This window comes from Verticillium dahliae, genomic scaffold, assembly GCF_000150675.1.
Source record: "Verticillium dahliae VdLs.17 supercont1.7 genomic scaffold, whole genome shotgun sequence".
Taxonomy (NCBI): domain Eukaryota; kingdom Fungi; phylum Ascomycota; class Sordariomycetes; order Glomerellales; family Plectosphaerellaceae; genus Verticillium; species Verticillium dahliae.
In genome coordinates, this window is record NW_009276917.1 from 1,054,366 (window position 1) to 1,067,792 (window position 13,427).

The window sequence follows — 13,427 nt, forward strand, 5'->3', positions numbered from 1 at the left end:
TTCGTGCAGCTCGGACAGGGCATCGGCGACGAGGATGCCGCAGTGCGGACCCAGGCCGTTGTTGTTGAGGTAGAGGTGCTGGAGAGGGACGTGGGCCGCGAGGAAGGCGACGAGGGGTGCCTGTGTGTTGAGGCCAAAGGCGTTGTCGTTGAGGTTAATCGTGCGGAGGTTCGGGAGGTTCGTGATCGACGTCAGGAGGGAGGACAGGGCTTCGGGAATCTCGCTCAGGAGGCGTCCCGTGAACATGTCGGACAGGTCGGCGGACTGGAAGAAGCCACACATATCAGCTCTTGTTGCGCCTCTTGCTGGTGGCGAGAGGGGGGAGAGGAGGGTTTCTGTCTTACCTGGAGGTTCTTCTTCTCGGCCAAAACTTCACCGAGAAGCTTGCAAGCACCGATACCGAATGTGTTGCCAAGCACCTTGACCTCCTCGACATCGTTGGCACGCAGGTCGGCGATGTGAGCCTCCAGGTCTTCGGCTGTGTCGAGCTTGAGGCCCTTGCCCTCGAGGGAGAACAGCTTGAGCGTGGTAGCCATGGTGGTGCGGGGTAGCTGTACAATCGTGCAGAAGGAAAAGCAGTCGAGTTGTCTGTTGATGCCAGGCACGGCTAGATGCAGACGAGTACTATGTATGCGGTGTGGGAGTGAGGCGAGTCAAGGGCTCGTGGTGTTTTGGTAGTGGGGGAGGGGCAACATCAACAAACGGCATGGGCATGCAGGTCAAAAAAAGGGATGGTCCGTAACAGACGGGTGGGTTTGCCTATGCTCCTTTGGGCAAGGCCGTTTTTGCGGTCCCGTCTGGATAGCTGGCCACAGCTGTTCTCAGCTGAGTCACCTGGCCCGTTCTGGTAGCTTCAGGTCTACTGTGTCGACTACTGTAGCAACTCTGCCCAGGGCTGTATAGTGCTTCGCTTACAGTGTTAGCAACTCTTCCACTTGGCTTCTCATGCATGCTCTTTCTTACGTATAATGATCCAATTCTATTGATTGGTTTTTCACGGTCAGGCATTTGATTCACGAACCCGCTTCCATTCCGTTGACTTTACGGCATCGCAAGGAACAGAACTTGTGGTAATAAAGACAACCCTTTCAATACCAACAAGCCAAGCTATCCCTCAGACCCCTTGGTTCAATAGTATTTGTGATCAGAGCATATAGCCCTAACACCCTAAGCATTCTTTACGGCGCAAGAGCAGAGTGTGATAAAATGCCAATCCAGATCGTACATCTTCTCCTGATGAATTCCAGGCCACTGTCAAGCCAGGGATCAACATTCGTCGTCGCCAACGCCAGCACCCACCCTGACAAGCACCTTGCCTGCGGCATGTAGGCCTCCCAGCTTCGCATACGCCTCTTTTGCCTGCTCAAACCCCCAGACACTGTCTCGCACAAGTCTGATGTCCCCCCTCTCGAGCATGTCAACAACGCTCTGCCGGTCCTCCAACGTGGGATTCATCATGCTGACGCCACGCCAGAGGCGTCCAGCACCGCCGAGCCAACGCGACACAGGCCACCACTCATTGAGCTTCATTTGCAAAACGGAGCGTAGAAAGTCAGGCACAAAGAATGTGGGCGGCTTGATACCGACTGACGAGTAGACTCCGCTGGGAACCAGATAACTCGGAGAGGCGAGATAAAGAGATTGATGGCCCCTAGTGTCGATGATCGTGTCGAACGGATTAGAAGAGAAGCAAGTGGCCAGGTACTGAGGCAGGCTATCGGCGTGCTGCGTATAATCAATGACCTGGAAAACAGCGTCAGTTCTCGTCTTTTGAAGTCTGGGTCGCGTTTGCAACACCCGTAGTCATGGATGTACCTCATCAGCTCCCAGGCTCTTGACCATGCCCACGTTCTTCTCGCTGCATATACCAACTACGTAGCCCCCACTTCCGACAATGGTTCGCACCATTTGAGTTACCATTGTCCCGATACCACCGCTCGCTGCATTCACCAGTACCCGATCTCCAGCCTTGGCTCCCGACTCCTGCACCATCTGGCGCGCCGTGAGCGCCGGCAGCATGCATCCCGCCGCGTCTCCGAAGCTGGTGTTCTCAGGCTTGCGCACAGCGTAGCGCGCAGGCACCCGGACATACTCGGCCAACGCGCCAGTACCCGTAGGCAGGGTGTGGCTCGCTGGGAGCATCACAACGACCTTGTCGCACTTCCGGAACCGGGCGCCATGTTCCGGGCTCTGTCCGGCGACGCCGGAGGATGTGGAGCTGGCCGAGTCCGGATGCCAAGCGTCGACGACGGTGCCAGAAAAGTCCATATCGGGAACGCATGTCTTCTGGCGGATCAGGGGCGGGACGAGAGTCATCTGGAATATGGCGCCTGGATTCAAGCCGACGAAGGCGACCTTGACGACAATCCATTCCTCGGGCTTGGGAACGTCGCTAGGAAGTGGAAGTGGTGGTGGGAGAGTCGGTATAGGCAAAGATGTGAGAGAGAGAACGTCCCAGGGGAGTCCTCGTTGTGAGAAGACCCATGTCCTAGATTCCGAGGGGGTTGTCATGATGTCGGTTCAGCTAATATCGGCGGCTCGCAAAGAAATTCATTGGCATGACTATTCGAAAGAGGCAGTTTTGCGGAGAATGTGCCAATCAAATATCTTCACGGCTCGCGCCGTTGACATTCAACGGCTTCCATGCTGATGCCCGCGCTGACAAGACACCCATCGTCTGCCTGGAGCTGAACACAAGCGGCGTTGCGACCCAAGCCCATCGACCGAACTTGGGATAGAGCCCGTCCGTGTTCGGCAAATTTACCCTTACAGGTCCGCAAGCTTGTCCTGCACATGCACCCTTCAGAGAAGAGTGTATTTCTGACCCAATCACGGACTGAAGCCCGTGAGAACACTTGTCCTGTTCATGCCTACACAACCATCAAGGCGTGACATGTTCGCTAGTCTTTCGGACTATAATATGAGAGCAAATGATGTTGAATGAGGTCAATATGCACAATATCTGAGGGCTTGGGATTGGGACGAGAGGAATATGATGAAGTAGAGGTGGGAAACTGACACCCCTTGGGTTGGGTCTACATCCCCCCCAAATCAGCTTGGTCAGATGCAACAAAAAAATACAAGGCGCCGCTCATTGAGAGTGACAATATTCAAATGACGGCGTCTTGTTCAAAGGTTCACGGTCGTCACTGGACTCTCGCCCTTGAGTCAAGAGTCTCGACCCTAAGACGGGAGAGCCTGAAGTCGGGATAAGGTGAGATGCGGGATCGTGGAGGAAAAGGAAGTGGGCACGGGCACCAGGCTGAGCGTAATAAACTGATGGCTCACAATTGCCTGCCACCGTTTGCCTGTAATGTGGGACCGTGCTCATTCAGCAAGCAGTCCAGCGCCCCTTGCGAGCAACGGCTGCCGCGCCTCGAGTCGGGACGCAAGTGACTTCTTGTCCCACGCGCAAAAGCTTCTTTGCCCATCCCTTTCAAGCAATCACCAATTGCAGCTCGAAACACTACGACTCCATCGGCAGGCATCCTCAGCGACTACCAAAGACTTTTCGCGAATTCGTGAAGAGCGTCCTCGGGTCTAAACCAGCTTCGACGAACACATCATTCGCCCAAGGTCGCGTACGACCGCGCATCACCATGGTCAAACGACTGGGGCGCAACATGTCCCCCTACGAATCTCCTCTATCCTCAATGACCTCCAGCGACAGCTCCGACAATGAGACCCCTGTAGCATACGACGCCTATCGGCCAACAAAGAGGCAGAAGGTTGGCGAGGGCTCGACGACGTCGTCCGCCGCTGTTCATGAGCCAGACCACGAGCCTGAAGCTGAGCCCGAGCCCGAGGTCGAGGCAGAGGTAGAGGCAGAGGTTGAACCTGAAGCGGAACCTGAACCCGAAGCCGATCCTCTCGATGGCATGTCCGACGTGTCTGAGGATACCGAAGGCGACATCCCCAGCTCACCCATCAACGCGCGCCTCGACGAAGAGGATTTCCAGGAACAAATCACACACTGCGCATGGGACGGCTGCGGCGCCGGCGACTTTGGCAACATGGATAAGCTCGTAGAGCATATCCACAACGACCACATCGAGAGCCGACAGAAGAAATACACGTGCGAATGGAATGGGTGCAACCGGAAGAGCATGGCACATGCCAGTGGGTATGCGCTCAAGGCTCACATGAGGAGCCACACGCGAGAGAAGCCGTTCTACTGCTATCTACCAGGTACGAAAGTTCCGAGTTGAATCTGAAGGGAACTTGTATGCTGACGGTTGGAAGAATGCGACAGGGCGTTCACGAGATCAGACGCGCTGGCAAAGCACATGCGCACCGTGCACGAGACCGAGGCGCTGCGACCGTCTGACCCGGTACCCAAGTCGATGCAGTCCGGTCCCGCGAGCAAGAGCAAGCTCAAGATCATTATCAAGACGCCACAATCCCACGCGGCAGGCCAGGATGACTCGATCAACGGCGATGACGATGCTGAGCTCTCCTCAGACCTCTTCACAGCTCTGACCGAAGACCAGGGCTTCACGAGGAGGGAGCTCGACATGCCCCTCGACAAACTCTACAAACTCTGCCGCGCCCAGGTTAGGTGGGCTAGTGATGAAACCAAGGAGCTTCAGGAGGAGATCAAGGCTCTCGAGATCGAATACAAGAAGCAGTGGCAAGAGAAGGAAGTGCTTCTGTCGCAAGTCATTCAGAGCGAGGCCGACTGGCACGACAGGCGCATGGCTGTTCTTTCGGGTGCGGCAGATGTCCGGGTGCCAGGCATTGTCGAGAGCCAGGAGACATCTGAGCTGGCGAACGGTACCGAGGTCCCCGATGCGCGCGAGAAGTCGGAGGCGCCGGCCCTGGCCAACGGCGAGAATAGCGAGGTTGTTTCACAGGCTTAATCGACGGATCACAGCGCTGCTCTTTACAACTTGCCACCACCTGAGAGCCCCGCTCTTGGTATTCAGAAGAGGCATCTCGATCTGTACTGTGGCTCAATGCCATGTACACATGTTATGTTGGAGGCGACGCAAGAGAAGTACCGATTCGAGGTCGCAATTTGGAAGAACAAGATATTGTACACTAGTCGCAACGACGATGGGGGGGGGGGGCGGTGTTTACGAGGTATTCAAGTGGGAGCGTCAATTATCCGTTTCCACAACGAGGATAACGCAATATCAGCAGTATATCATTTCATGACTTTTGGCGCAACTCTGCCGTTCCGTACGTGTTCCAATGGGCGCCCTCAGAGGCCCTTCTTCTTCTTCCGGTACGCCTCGCTGTTCTTGAACGGGAAGCCGCTCGTGTCCTTGTCGAATCCCGTCCTCTTGCTGTGACGCCCCTTGTTACCCGCGAACATGACGAACCAGAGCCCGAAAACGGCGAACACCCCGCTACCGAGGCAGCCCATGACGCTCGCCGTCTGGCCGGTGTGCAGCCAGCGGCTGTAGCAGTAGAAGGCGCTCGTGGCATGGTGCAAGGCCGAGACGGAGACAGCGGCGTCGGCGTATGGGGAGGCCGTACCCTCGGGGTGGGAGGCGTCGGTCGCGGCGAGGGGCAGGGCGCCGGAAAGGAGGAGGACGGTCAGGCCCAGGGCCAGGAGGGCGAAGCCGAGGGAGCGGGCAAAGTAGGTTTCGAGGGCTGCTGGTGTCAGGGTGTCTGGAGTGGGGGCGCCGTGCAAGGAGAGAGAGGGCATAAACTTACCGCTTGTTGGTTGGTATTCATCGCGGAGGAGGGAGGTGATGAAGCTCGGCCAGACTATGAGGGGCAAGGCTTGCAGGCTGAGCCAGCCCAGGTTGCCGAAGGCGTAGGATGATACGGGCTGAACGGTTAGTTGGGCTTCGTGAGAGGGACGGGATACCTACGTCCATGGCGCAAGTGTAGTTCGACGTCTGATCGAGAAGCTGAACGTGCAGTTGGAGTCCTGAATGGAATTGGAAGATGGTCGTGTTGAATGATCATCCGAAGCTGGAGCTCCAGAAATCCATCGAGCTTCGCTCCGTCAAGGTGACGGGGGTTACGACAGTCCCCGAAACGACGTCATCGGGTCCTTAGGGGGCACTAGCATTTGAACCCCCTACAAGAACCCCATCCCGAACTCGGACCCTGGGACATTCAGGTGTTTCTTTTTACTGGCGAGGCCGCTAACCCACCAACTCCCTACCGCAACCTACGAGCCTGTATTGAGACACACACCTCGATGCGTTGTACACAGTCTAGACACGTTCATCAATAACATCACCTGAAGTCTATCTTCTTTCATTCGTGGACTATTTGACAATCAGGAGGGTCGACTCATTTGCGAAGCAGTTGACGTGTTATCATCATCAAAGGCCCGACACTGTTTGTTGCCTGCTCTTCATTACGTGGACGTGGACTCAGTCATCAGCTCCCTTCCCAAATCATCCAACGAAATGAAATGCGTTCCCAGCCAATCTGCCTAGGTTGTCACCAACTTTCCGCCGGTTTGCAATCCTAACACGCAGCGTCAAGCCACTTTCGCAGTACTTCACTCACAGAGGTGCCTACCTGACTGGCATTCAGCCCAGGAGGCGCAGAGAAGCCTCCGTTTCCTGGATTTGAAGTGAGTGAACCAGTCATTTACAAAAGACACGTGCACTTCTGAGCTTCAGCACCTTGAAGGCTATGAGAGTACAGTATAAGAATGGCCTACCTTTCCGCCCTTTGCACCTCGCGAACAACAGGAGAAGCCGCCTTGCGTCCAGCTTCACGACACGACACCATCAGCACTCCGATTTCACCTGCCATTTTGAATCTCAAACCCTCGAGATGTCCATTTTCTCGAGTATAACCGGCATTGAGGGCCTCTTCCACCGTCCGCAGCCGAGTGCCTGGGAGGATTTCATACAACAGCCGTGCGTCTTTGTCGCCCACAAGTTGTACTCTTGGCGTGCGATCCGGCCACAACCCAGCACTTCCCCAACCTCATCACCACCTATCTCTGTTGTCTGCATCTCGGATACTCACAACACCCAGCCTCGCCTCCCAGAAGGAGAAATTCTCATCCATGCTGGTGACATGACCCAGTCGGGCACGTTCGACGAACTCGTCGCTGCCATAGACTGGCTTTCCTCCCAGCCACATCCCATCAAGATTGTCGTCGCAGGCAACCACGATATCCTCCTTGACGCCAAGCAGGACGCCACTGGGAACAGATCCAGGTCTACCGCCGATCCCTCCAGGTCACCAGAGGCGCTTCGAGCCTCTCTTGCTTGGAAAGGAATCATCCATCTCGAAAACCAGCACGTCGACGTGACGTGCGCAAATGGGCGTCGCCTCCGGATCTACGGGAGCCCTCTCTCCCCGCGACAAGGCAACTGGGCCTTCCAGTACCCTCGGGCCGATGACGTCTGGCACGGCGCGATCCCTGATGGAACCGACGTCCTTGTCACCCACGGCCCGCCGCGAAGCCATTGCGACCTTTTGCATCTGGGATGCAACCACCTCCTGCGAGAACTCTGGCGAGTGCGCCCTCGGTTGCATGTATTTGGTCACGTCCACGCAGGTGCCGGTACGCAGACCGTCGAGTTTGATGGGCTGCAAGCGGCGTACGAACGGACCGTCATCGCCAAGGGCGGTCTCCGGAATCTTATATCTACTGTATCTCACTTTCTCCGGACACTGGTAAGCGGCGTATTTCACCGTCGGGCTCCAAGGATTCGCACATGTACGCTTGTCAATGCGGCCATGGTGTCTGGGCTACGAGATGGCCAGACAAGACAGGCAATCACAGTGGTGATTTAATGCCGACTTTGGTCAACGAAGGCGAGCCAGCGTCGATGGGTTTGTTTTTCTCCAAGTCGGCTCTCGTGGCTCTGTCTTGCACCATGACTCGGGGTCTTCCTTTGTTAAAGCTAATTCCTAGCCTACTCAACGGTCTCGCTCAGACTCAACATCAACCGTTTCAAAGCTATGAACATGTAGCACCCATCTTACTCCCCAGGCATTGTTGACAACGGGGCGTCAGCCACGTCGATGCCCGTGCTGGTGCCGCGAGACCAGCGCGGCTATGGCTGACGGGCTGCGTGCCTAGATCGATGGTAGGGCTTGCCAACGGTGGCTAGGGCCGTGAAATGCACGCTATCTGTGTCTCATTGGTCCTTTCTACGAATTGGTCGTTTGCTTAGGCGCAAGAGGTTGATGATATGCGTCCGACAGGAGTTCTGGCTTTATAAGACCGCAACGGAATATCACGGGCTTTGATGAAGGACAAGGTCCCCTACCACTAACCCTAACATCAAGAATCATACGAACGATTTGATTTACTCAGCTGTGCTCCGTCTGTCTGATGGTGATACATAAACCTGTGCGAACCGCTCGTGATGTTGATCTCCACAGCTCGATGCCACTAGGCCCCTGTTGCATACCTTGAGCAGCAGAACGCGTGATTCTCCCCAGCAGCTTCCAGACCATGGCAACAAACAATGCCAACGCGCAAAGATGGTCACAGTTTAGGTCCTTGCTCTCGGGAGATAGACCCATCGCCTGCCAAAAAAAGGTCCAGCCACATGGCTTCAGACAGGCGGGAGGGCGCCGCCCGCCCGAACGCCATGCCCTTCAACGCTTTGTCCCGCACCCACGCAACGGGTTCGGCGGCCTGCGGAACCGCATCGAGCCATCAAGCTGAGCAGAAATATGGTTACCAAGTGTGCTATCGAGGCCCATGGGCATCTGGCCTTTCAGCTCGTACCCTTGCAGGGCTTCGCGATTGGCATCAAACGAGGCGGTGGGGTAAGGGGAAAAACCACTAGTCAGGTTCGTGACAGGGGTTGAGCACGCGCCGTCCGACCTTGGCATGCTTCTTGGGGAAAGGCGGCCTCGTGGTCAGGGACGCCACAGCACGTTCAACACCAGGTTGAGAAGGGCCATATGCCACGAAGAATTAACCGACGAGGCCTCGCAGCTGTCATGGGCATCCAGCTGACCGCATTCGGGGCGCCCGAGACTCCGCAATTCCAATATTCGGCGCGCTACAGGGACATCGTGGCCATGATCCTCGGTTGCTCGCAGATATCGGCGAGGAAACGACAGGATGGGAATGTATAAAGCGGACTGAAGGCATCGAGTCTTGGGCTGCCGTCCTTGGCCCAGCACCGCTCCTGATCCTCACCACAACACCTCGACCGAGATCGAAATACCGACAACATGAAGTACTCTGCGTCTACCGTTCCCCTGGCCATGGGGCTCTTGCTCGGCACTGTCCAGGCCATGCCCCAGGCGGCCACGACGGTCAAGTGCTCGCACAACAACTGCTTGCGTGCTGTAAGATTCATCATGGTCAGGTTGTCTCGGAGGACTGTTCACTAACGCTTCCAAAGGTTATTGCTGGCTCTTTCCCCAACCGTCCTGCCGTCGCCGACTGCTCGTCCTTTCTCCGCAAGACAGTGACGCCCGCCACCTAGTATGAATACCCGCTCGCCATGCGGCTTTTTCTTTCTGGAGAGAATATTAATGTCGAGTCCAGCACCGAGACCATTTGGGAGACTGTTACGCCCACCACCGAGACGGCCACGAGCTTCAGCACCGATGTTGCCATACAGGTGACCACCGTCACCGTCGTCGACACTGTCGACGTCACCACCCAGACGCTAACGACGACCATCACCGCTGTGCCCGCACGCAAGCGTGAGGATGGCGAGAACCAGGAGAAGCGCCAAGTGACGGAGGTCCCCTCGGCCATGCCCACGTACGCCACCGCCTGCCGCAGCACCGAGGCCTACTCATCCGCCTGCTCCTGCATCGGCATCAGCCCGGCGACCATCACCGTGGCCACGCCCACCGTCAAGGTCACGTCCACTTCGACCGTGACCGCGCAGGTGACGGTCGGCGTCATCGAGACGGTGACGAGTGTCGCGCCTACGACTGTCACGAACACCGAGTCCCGCACGGCAACCGCAGTCGCCACCGCGGTCGTGCAGCCCCGCCCCTGGGACCGCTTTGTACGTTGACGGCACTTGGTCCGAGAAGTCGCGAATAAAAGAACTAACAGAACGACCCAGATTCTCCGTGCGGTTGGCGGCCGGGCCAACGGCCAATTCGCCTACTCGTGGCAGTTTGAGAGCAACGTTGCGTCGCTCGTCCGTACGTACTCACCTCCCTTTCTCTCTTCTCCACGATACGTTCTTTTCTGGAACGAACAGAATACTGATCCGCCATTCTCCAGAGAGCTTCGGCAGCCGCGGACAAGCCACCGTCTTCAGCCTCAGCTCCCCCGCCGACAACTCCCTGTTCGTCGAGCAGCACCCGCAACTCGGCCAGCTGCTTGTGTCGAGGGGCGCGGGGGCCTTTGGCGCCGTCTTCAACGCCGGCGCGGCGCGGCGCCAAAGCGACAATCTCCTTCCCGTGACCTGCTCCATCGCGGAGGCGGACTGGGAGCTCAGGTGCGATTTCCAGGGCCAGAGGGACTGGTACTACTGCAACGCGTGGATGGGCTATGTGCTGCAGATTGGCGGTGTTCCCCATCCATCGTGGGGTTGCGATGCTGTCAAGCTGTACGCTGAGCGACCTTGATTTGGGAGTCGAAGAATCCCGAATAAGGATGATGAATGATACACGGGATTTGTGGTCCGTATAGAATAATGACCTAATTTTGACTCTTGTCAACGAGGAAACCAATTGCTTGTTGTGAGGAACTGTCTACCTGCCTGCTTTACCTACTACCTAGGTAGAGGTCAGTTCGCGCAGAGTGAACATGATGGCCTGACTACAGCATCTTGCTAGTAAAGTAGGTCAGGAATAGTAGGTATGAGAAGCTCCGAAAGAAAGAGTGTTCCATGACCGAGACACCTCCCATGCAGTGCAACGCATGGTTCTTGCACTTTATTGTTGGGGAGATTGTGTACGACGATGAAGTGATCGACTGGTTCAACGGGGAAGGCGTTTCCCACATGCAGTCAGAAGGGGTCTAGTGGAAGGGAAGGGGTGCAAAGTGCAAAGCAGTAGACCCTTTACACCCTGTGCCCCACCAGTCACCCCACTACCAGTGGCCAATTGTCTCTCCATTTTCGGCCTTTTCGGCCTCTGATGATGCCCCTCATCATACCCTTTCGCCTCAAGCCCAGAAACGCTCCGCTCAATCCTGACACGAGGGGAAACGAGTCACTGCTGTCTCGGCTCTCAGCTAGCACAACAGGAATTGTATTCCATTGTACGGGCCAGCAGTGGATGGCAAATTCGATCAGATTGGGGGTACAAAGCCACACGCCAAACAGAGCCGCCAGACATTTGCGACGCCTGGCCACTTGTAGCCCGAGTCGATGTCTGAGGGCCGATACCGTTCCGGGTAACCCCCCAAGAAGTCCTGACAAAGTCCACTGGTGCGTGGCGGATTTCCAATCAGTCGCCAACCGACCATTTCATTTCGCATCTCCGGACGGTCAACGCTATCGACACGCAGCGGCGGAACCACCAGTCCGGTCACCGGCGCGTCCATCTTTCCCTTTTGACTCTGAAACCAAAGAGGTACATCGATACCTGTGCATTCCTTCCTCAGCCTCCCAGTCGCATCGAGAGGGACTCTTTCCTAGCCAAACTCCGTCCCTTCGAAAACACACCTTCCTTCTTCTCCTCCTCCTACATACGACACCACGCCGCGACAATCGACACGCAACAATGAGCGCCATTCTGTCCGCCGACGACCTCAACGACTTTATCAGTCCCGGCGTCGCCTGCATCAAACCAGTCGAGACCCTGCCCGCGGCCCCGCCACCGCCCGCCGACGGCTCGCTCGAGCACGAGGTCATCCTCGACGGCCAGCCCGGCGGCCCCGCCTCGTCGGGCCTGAAGCCCAACGCGCCCGCCGAAATCTCCCTGACCGACTGCCTCGCCTGCTCCGGCTGTGTCACCTCGGCCGAGGCCGTGCTCGTCAGCCTACAGAGCCACACCGAAGTTCTCAATACGCTCGACTTTGGCCCCTCGCTGCGCATCGTTGGCCCCGACGAAAAGGGCCAGTTCCGCGTCGACGGCCTCGAGGATGAGTCACGCAAGCTCTTCGTAGCGAGCGTCTCGCCGCAGACGAGAGCCAGCCTCGCCGCCGCCGCCGGCAGCGGCACCACCGAGCAGGAGGCGGGCCACATGCTGGAGAGGCTGCTGCGCGGGCCCGAGGGCCTGGCATCCGCAGGTCAGCACAACAACGGCTTCACCTGGGTCCTCGACACGAACGTCGCGCGCGAGGCGTGCCTCGTGCTCGGCGCCGACGAGGTCCTGGGCACCGACAAGGCGGCCGCATCCTCCGACCCCAAGCCTACACTCACCTCAAACTGCCCCGGCTGGGTCTGCTACGCCGAGAAGACGCACCCGCACGTGCTCCCTCACATCTCCAAGGTCAAGTCGCCGCAGGCCCTCATGGGCACATTGCTCAAGACGACGCTCAGCCGAAAACTCAACATTCCACCGAGCCGCATATGGCACCTGGCAGTCATGCCGTGCTTTGACAAAAAGTTGGAGGCTAGTCGCGAGGAGCTCACAGACTCTGTATGGGCGGGCGACGGCAAGCCTGGCCGCGGCATCCGCGACGTGGACTGCGTCATTACCAGCAAAGAGGTCCTCATGCTCGCCGACTCGCGCGGCTTCGACTTCTTCAGCCTGGCCCGTACCAACCCCTCACTTACGAGACAGCTGTTCCCCGACCCGCAGCTCGATCGCTTCCTCTTCCCGCCGCAACCTGCACACCGAGACAAACCCATTGCGGGGTCATCGGGCGGCAACCTATACTTTACGCTGCAGAGCGTTGTGTCCAAGAACCCTGGCTCTCAGATCCAGGTGATTCGAGGACGGAACGCCGACGTGACCGAATACATCGTCGCCAGCGGGGCAGGCGAACCAATTTTCAAGGCGGCCCGGTTCTACGGGTTCCGCAACATCCAGAACCTGGTGCGCAAGCTCAAGCCCGCCCGCCCATCGCGCATGCCCGGCGGGAAACCCTTCGGCAGCGCCAGGCGACCGACCGGCAAGACGGCGGGGCTCGAGTACACGTTCGTCGAGGTCATGGCCTGCCCCGGCGGGTGCACCAACGGCGGCGGCCAGATCAAGATTGACGACCCGATCGTCGTCGAGCGCAAGGGCCTGGCGATCAAGCCCGGCCCGCAGGAGCAGAAGCAGTGGCTGGCAGAGGTGGACGAGGCCTACTTTTCCGCCGAGGAAGCGGACGACAGGGACGTCGTTTCCGGCTGCGACGTGCCGCGGCAGGACTTGGTGGACGGCATTTCCCCTTCGCACATTCGAGATACCCTGGCGCATTGGTCTGGCATTACGGGCGTAGACTTGGATAGATTGGTCTTCACGACGTACCGCGAGGTCGTCAGCGACGTCGGCAAGGACAAGACGACCGACACGGAGCGCGTGGTGCAGCTCGCTGGCAAGATTGGCGGTGGCTGGTGAGGAAGAACGGGAAAAAAGGATTAGCTAGAGAGAGAGAGAGAGAGAGTAGAAGAAGGGGATCATGAAATATC

The 13,427-nt window shown here is 57.5% G+C and overlaps 8 protein-coding genes across 8 annotated transcripts in view; 5 read left to right on the plus strand and 3 right to left on the minus strand.

Annotated features, from left to right (window-relative positions):
• Nucleotides 1–536, minus strand: part of VDAG_04418 (ran GTPase-activating protein) — a gene marked incomplete at both ends in the record, with an annotated part of 1,430 nt that extends 894 nt beyond the window's left edge. Inside the window, 2 exons of the mRNA XM_009650865.1 lie at nt 51–264; nt 345–536. Coding sequence (XP_009649160.1) covers nt 51–264; nt 345–536 — 406 coding nt within the window. The remainder of the gene's footprint in view (nt 1–50; nt 265–344) is intronic.
• A 730-nt stretch (nt 537–1,266) lies between these two features.
• VDAG_04419 (alcohol dehydrogenase) lies at nt 1,267–2,511 on the minus strand (the record flags this gene model as incomplete). The annotated part of the gene is made up of 2 exons (XM_009650866.1): nt 1,267–1,743; nt 1,816–2,511. The coding sequence occupies 2 exons, from the start codon at nt 2,509–2,511 to the stop codon at nt 1,267–1,269; spliced, it is 1,173 nt and encodes a 390-aa protein (XP_009649161.1).
• A 1,142-nt stretch (nt 2,512–3,653) lies between these two features.
• VDAG_04420 (zinc finger protein) lies at nt 3,654–4,859 on the plus strand (the record flags this gene model as incomplete). The annotated part of the gene is made up of 2 exons (XM_009650867.1): nt 3,654–4,188; nt 4,243–4,859. The coding sequence occupies 2 exons, from the start codon at nt 3,654–3,656 to the stop codon at nt 4,857–4,859; spliced, it is 1,152 nt and encodes a 383-aa protein (XP_009649162.1).
• A 344-nt stretch (nt 4,860–5,203) lies between these two features.
• VDAG_04421 (uncharacterized protein) lies at nt 5,204–6,726 on the minus strand (the record flags this gene model as incomplete). Its single annotated transcript, XM_009650868.1, has 5 exons — nt 5,204–5,598; nt 5,662–5,779; nt 6,154–6,173; nt 6,487–6,530; nt 6,632–6,726. 5 exons carry the CDS (start codon nt 6,724–6,726, stop codon nt 5,204–5,206), a joined length of 672 nt encoding a protein of 223 aa, XP_009649163.1.
• Nucleotides 6,727–6,747: 21 nt separating this feature from the next.
• VDAG_04422 (metallophosphoesterase domain-containing protein) lies at nt 6,748–7,722 on the plus strand (the record flags this gene model as incomplete). Its single annotated transcript, XM_009650869.1, has 1 exon — nt 6,748–7,722. One exon carries the CDS (start codon nt 6,748–6,750, stop codon nt 7,720–7,722), a length of 975 nt encoding a protein of 324 aa, XP_009649164.1.
• Nucleotides 7,723–9,123: 1,401 nt separating this feature from the next.
• VDAG_04423 (uncharacterized protein) lies at nt 9,124–10,488 on the plus strand (the record flags this gene model as incomplete). The annotated part of the gene is made up of 4 exons (XM_009650870.1): nt 9,124–9,240; nt 9,423–9,917; nt 9,978–10,059; nt 10,142–10,488. The coding sequence occupies 4 exons, from the start codon at nt 9,124–9,126 to the stop codon at nt 10,486–10,488; spliced, it is 1,041 nt and encodes a 346-aa protein (XP_009649165.1).
• Nucleotides 10,489–10,667: 179 nt separating this feature from the next.
• On the plus strand, nt 10,668–10,886 carry VDAG_04424 (uncharacterized protein; the record flags this gene model as incomplete). The annotated part of the gene is made up of 1 exon (XM_009650871.1): nt 10,668–10,886. Exon 1 carries the CDS (start codon nt 10,752–10,754, stop codon nt 10,884–10,886), a length of 135 nt encoding a protein of 44 aa, XP_009649166.1. The 5' UTR covers nt 10,668–10,751.
• A 703-nt stretch (nt 10,887–11,589) lies between these two features.
• Nucleotides 11,590–13,427, plus strand: VDAG_04425 (LET1 protein; the record flags this gene model as incomplete). The annotated part of the gene is made up of 1 exon (XM_009650872.1): nt 11,590–13,427. One exon carries the CDS (start codon nt 11,590–11,592, stop codon nt 13,354–13,356), a length of 1,767 nt encoding a protein of 588 aa, XP_009649167.1. The 3' UTR covers nt 13,357–13,427.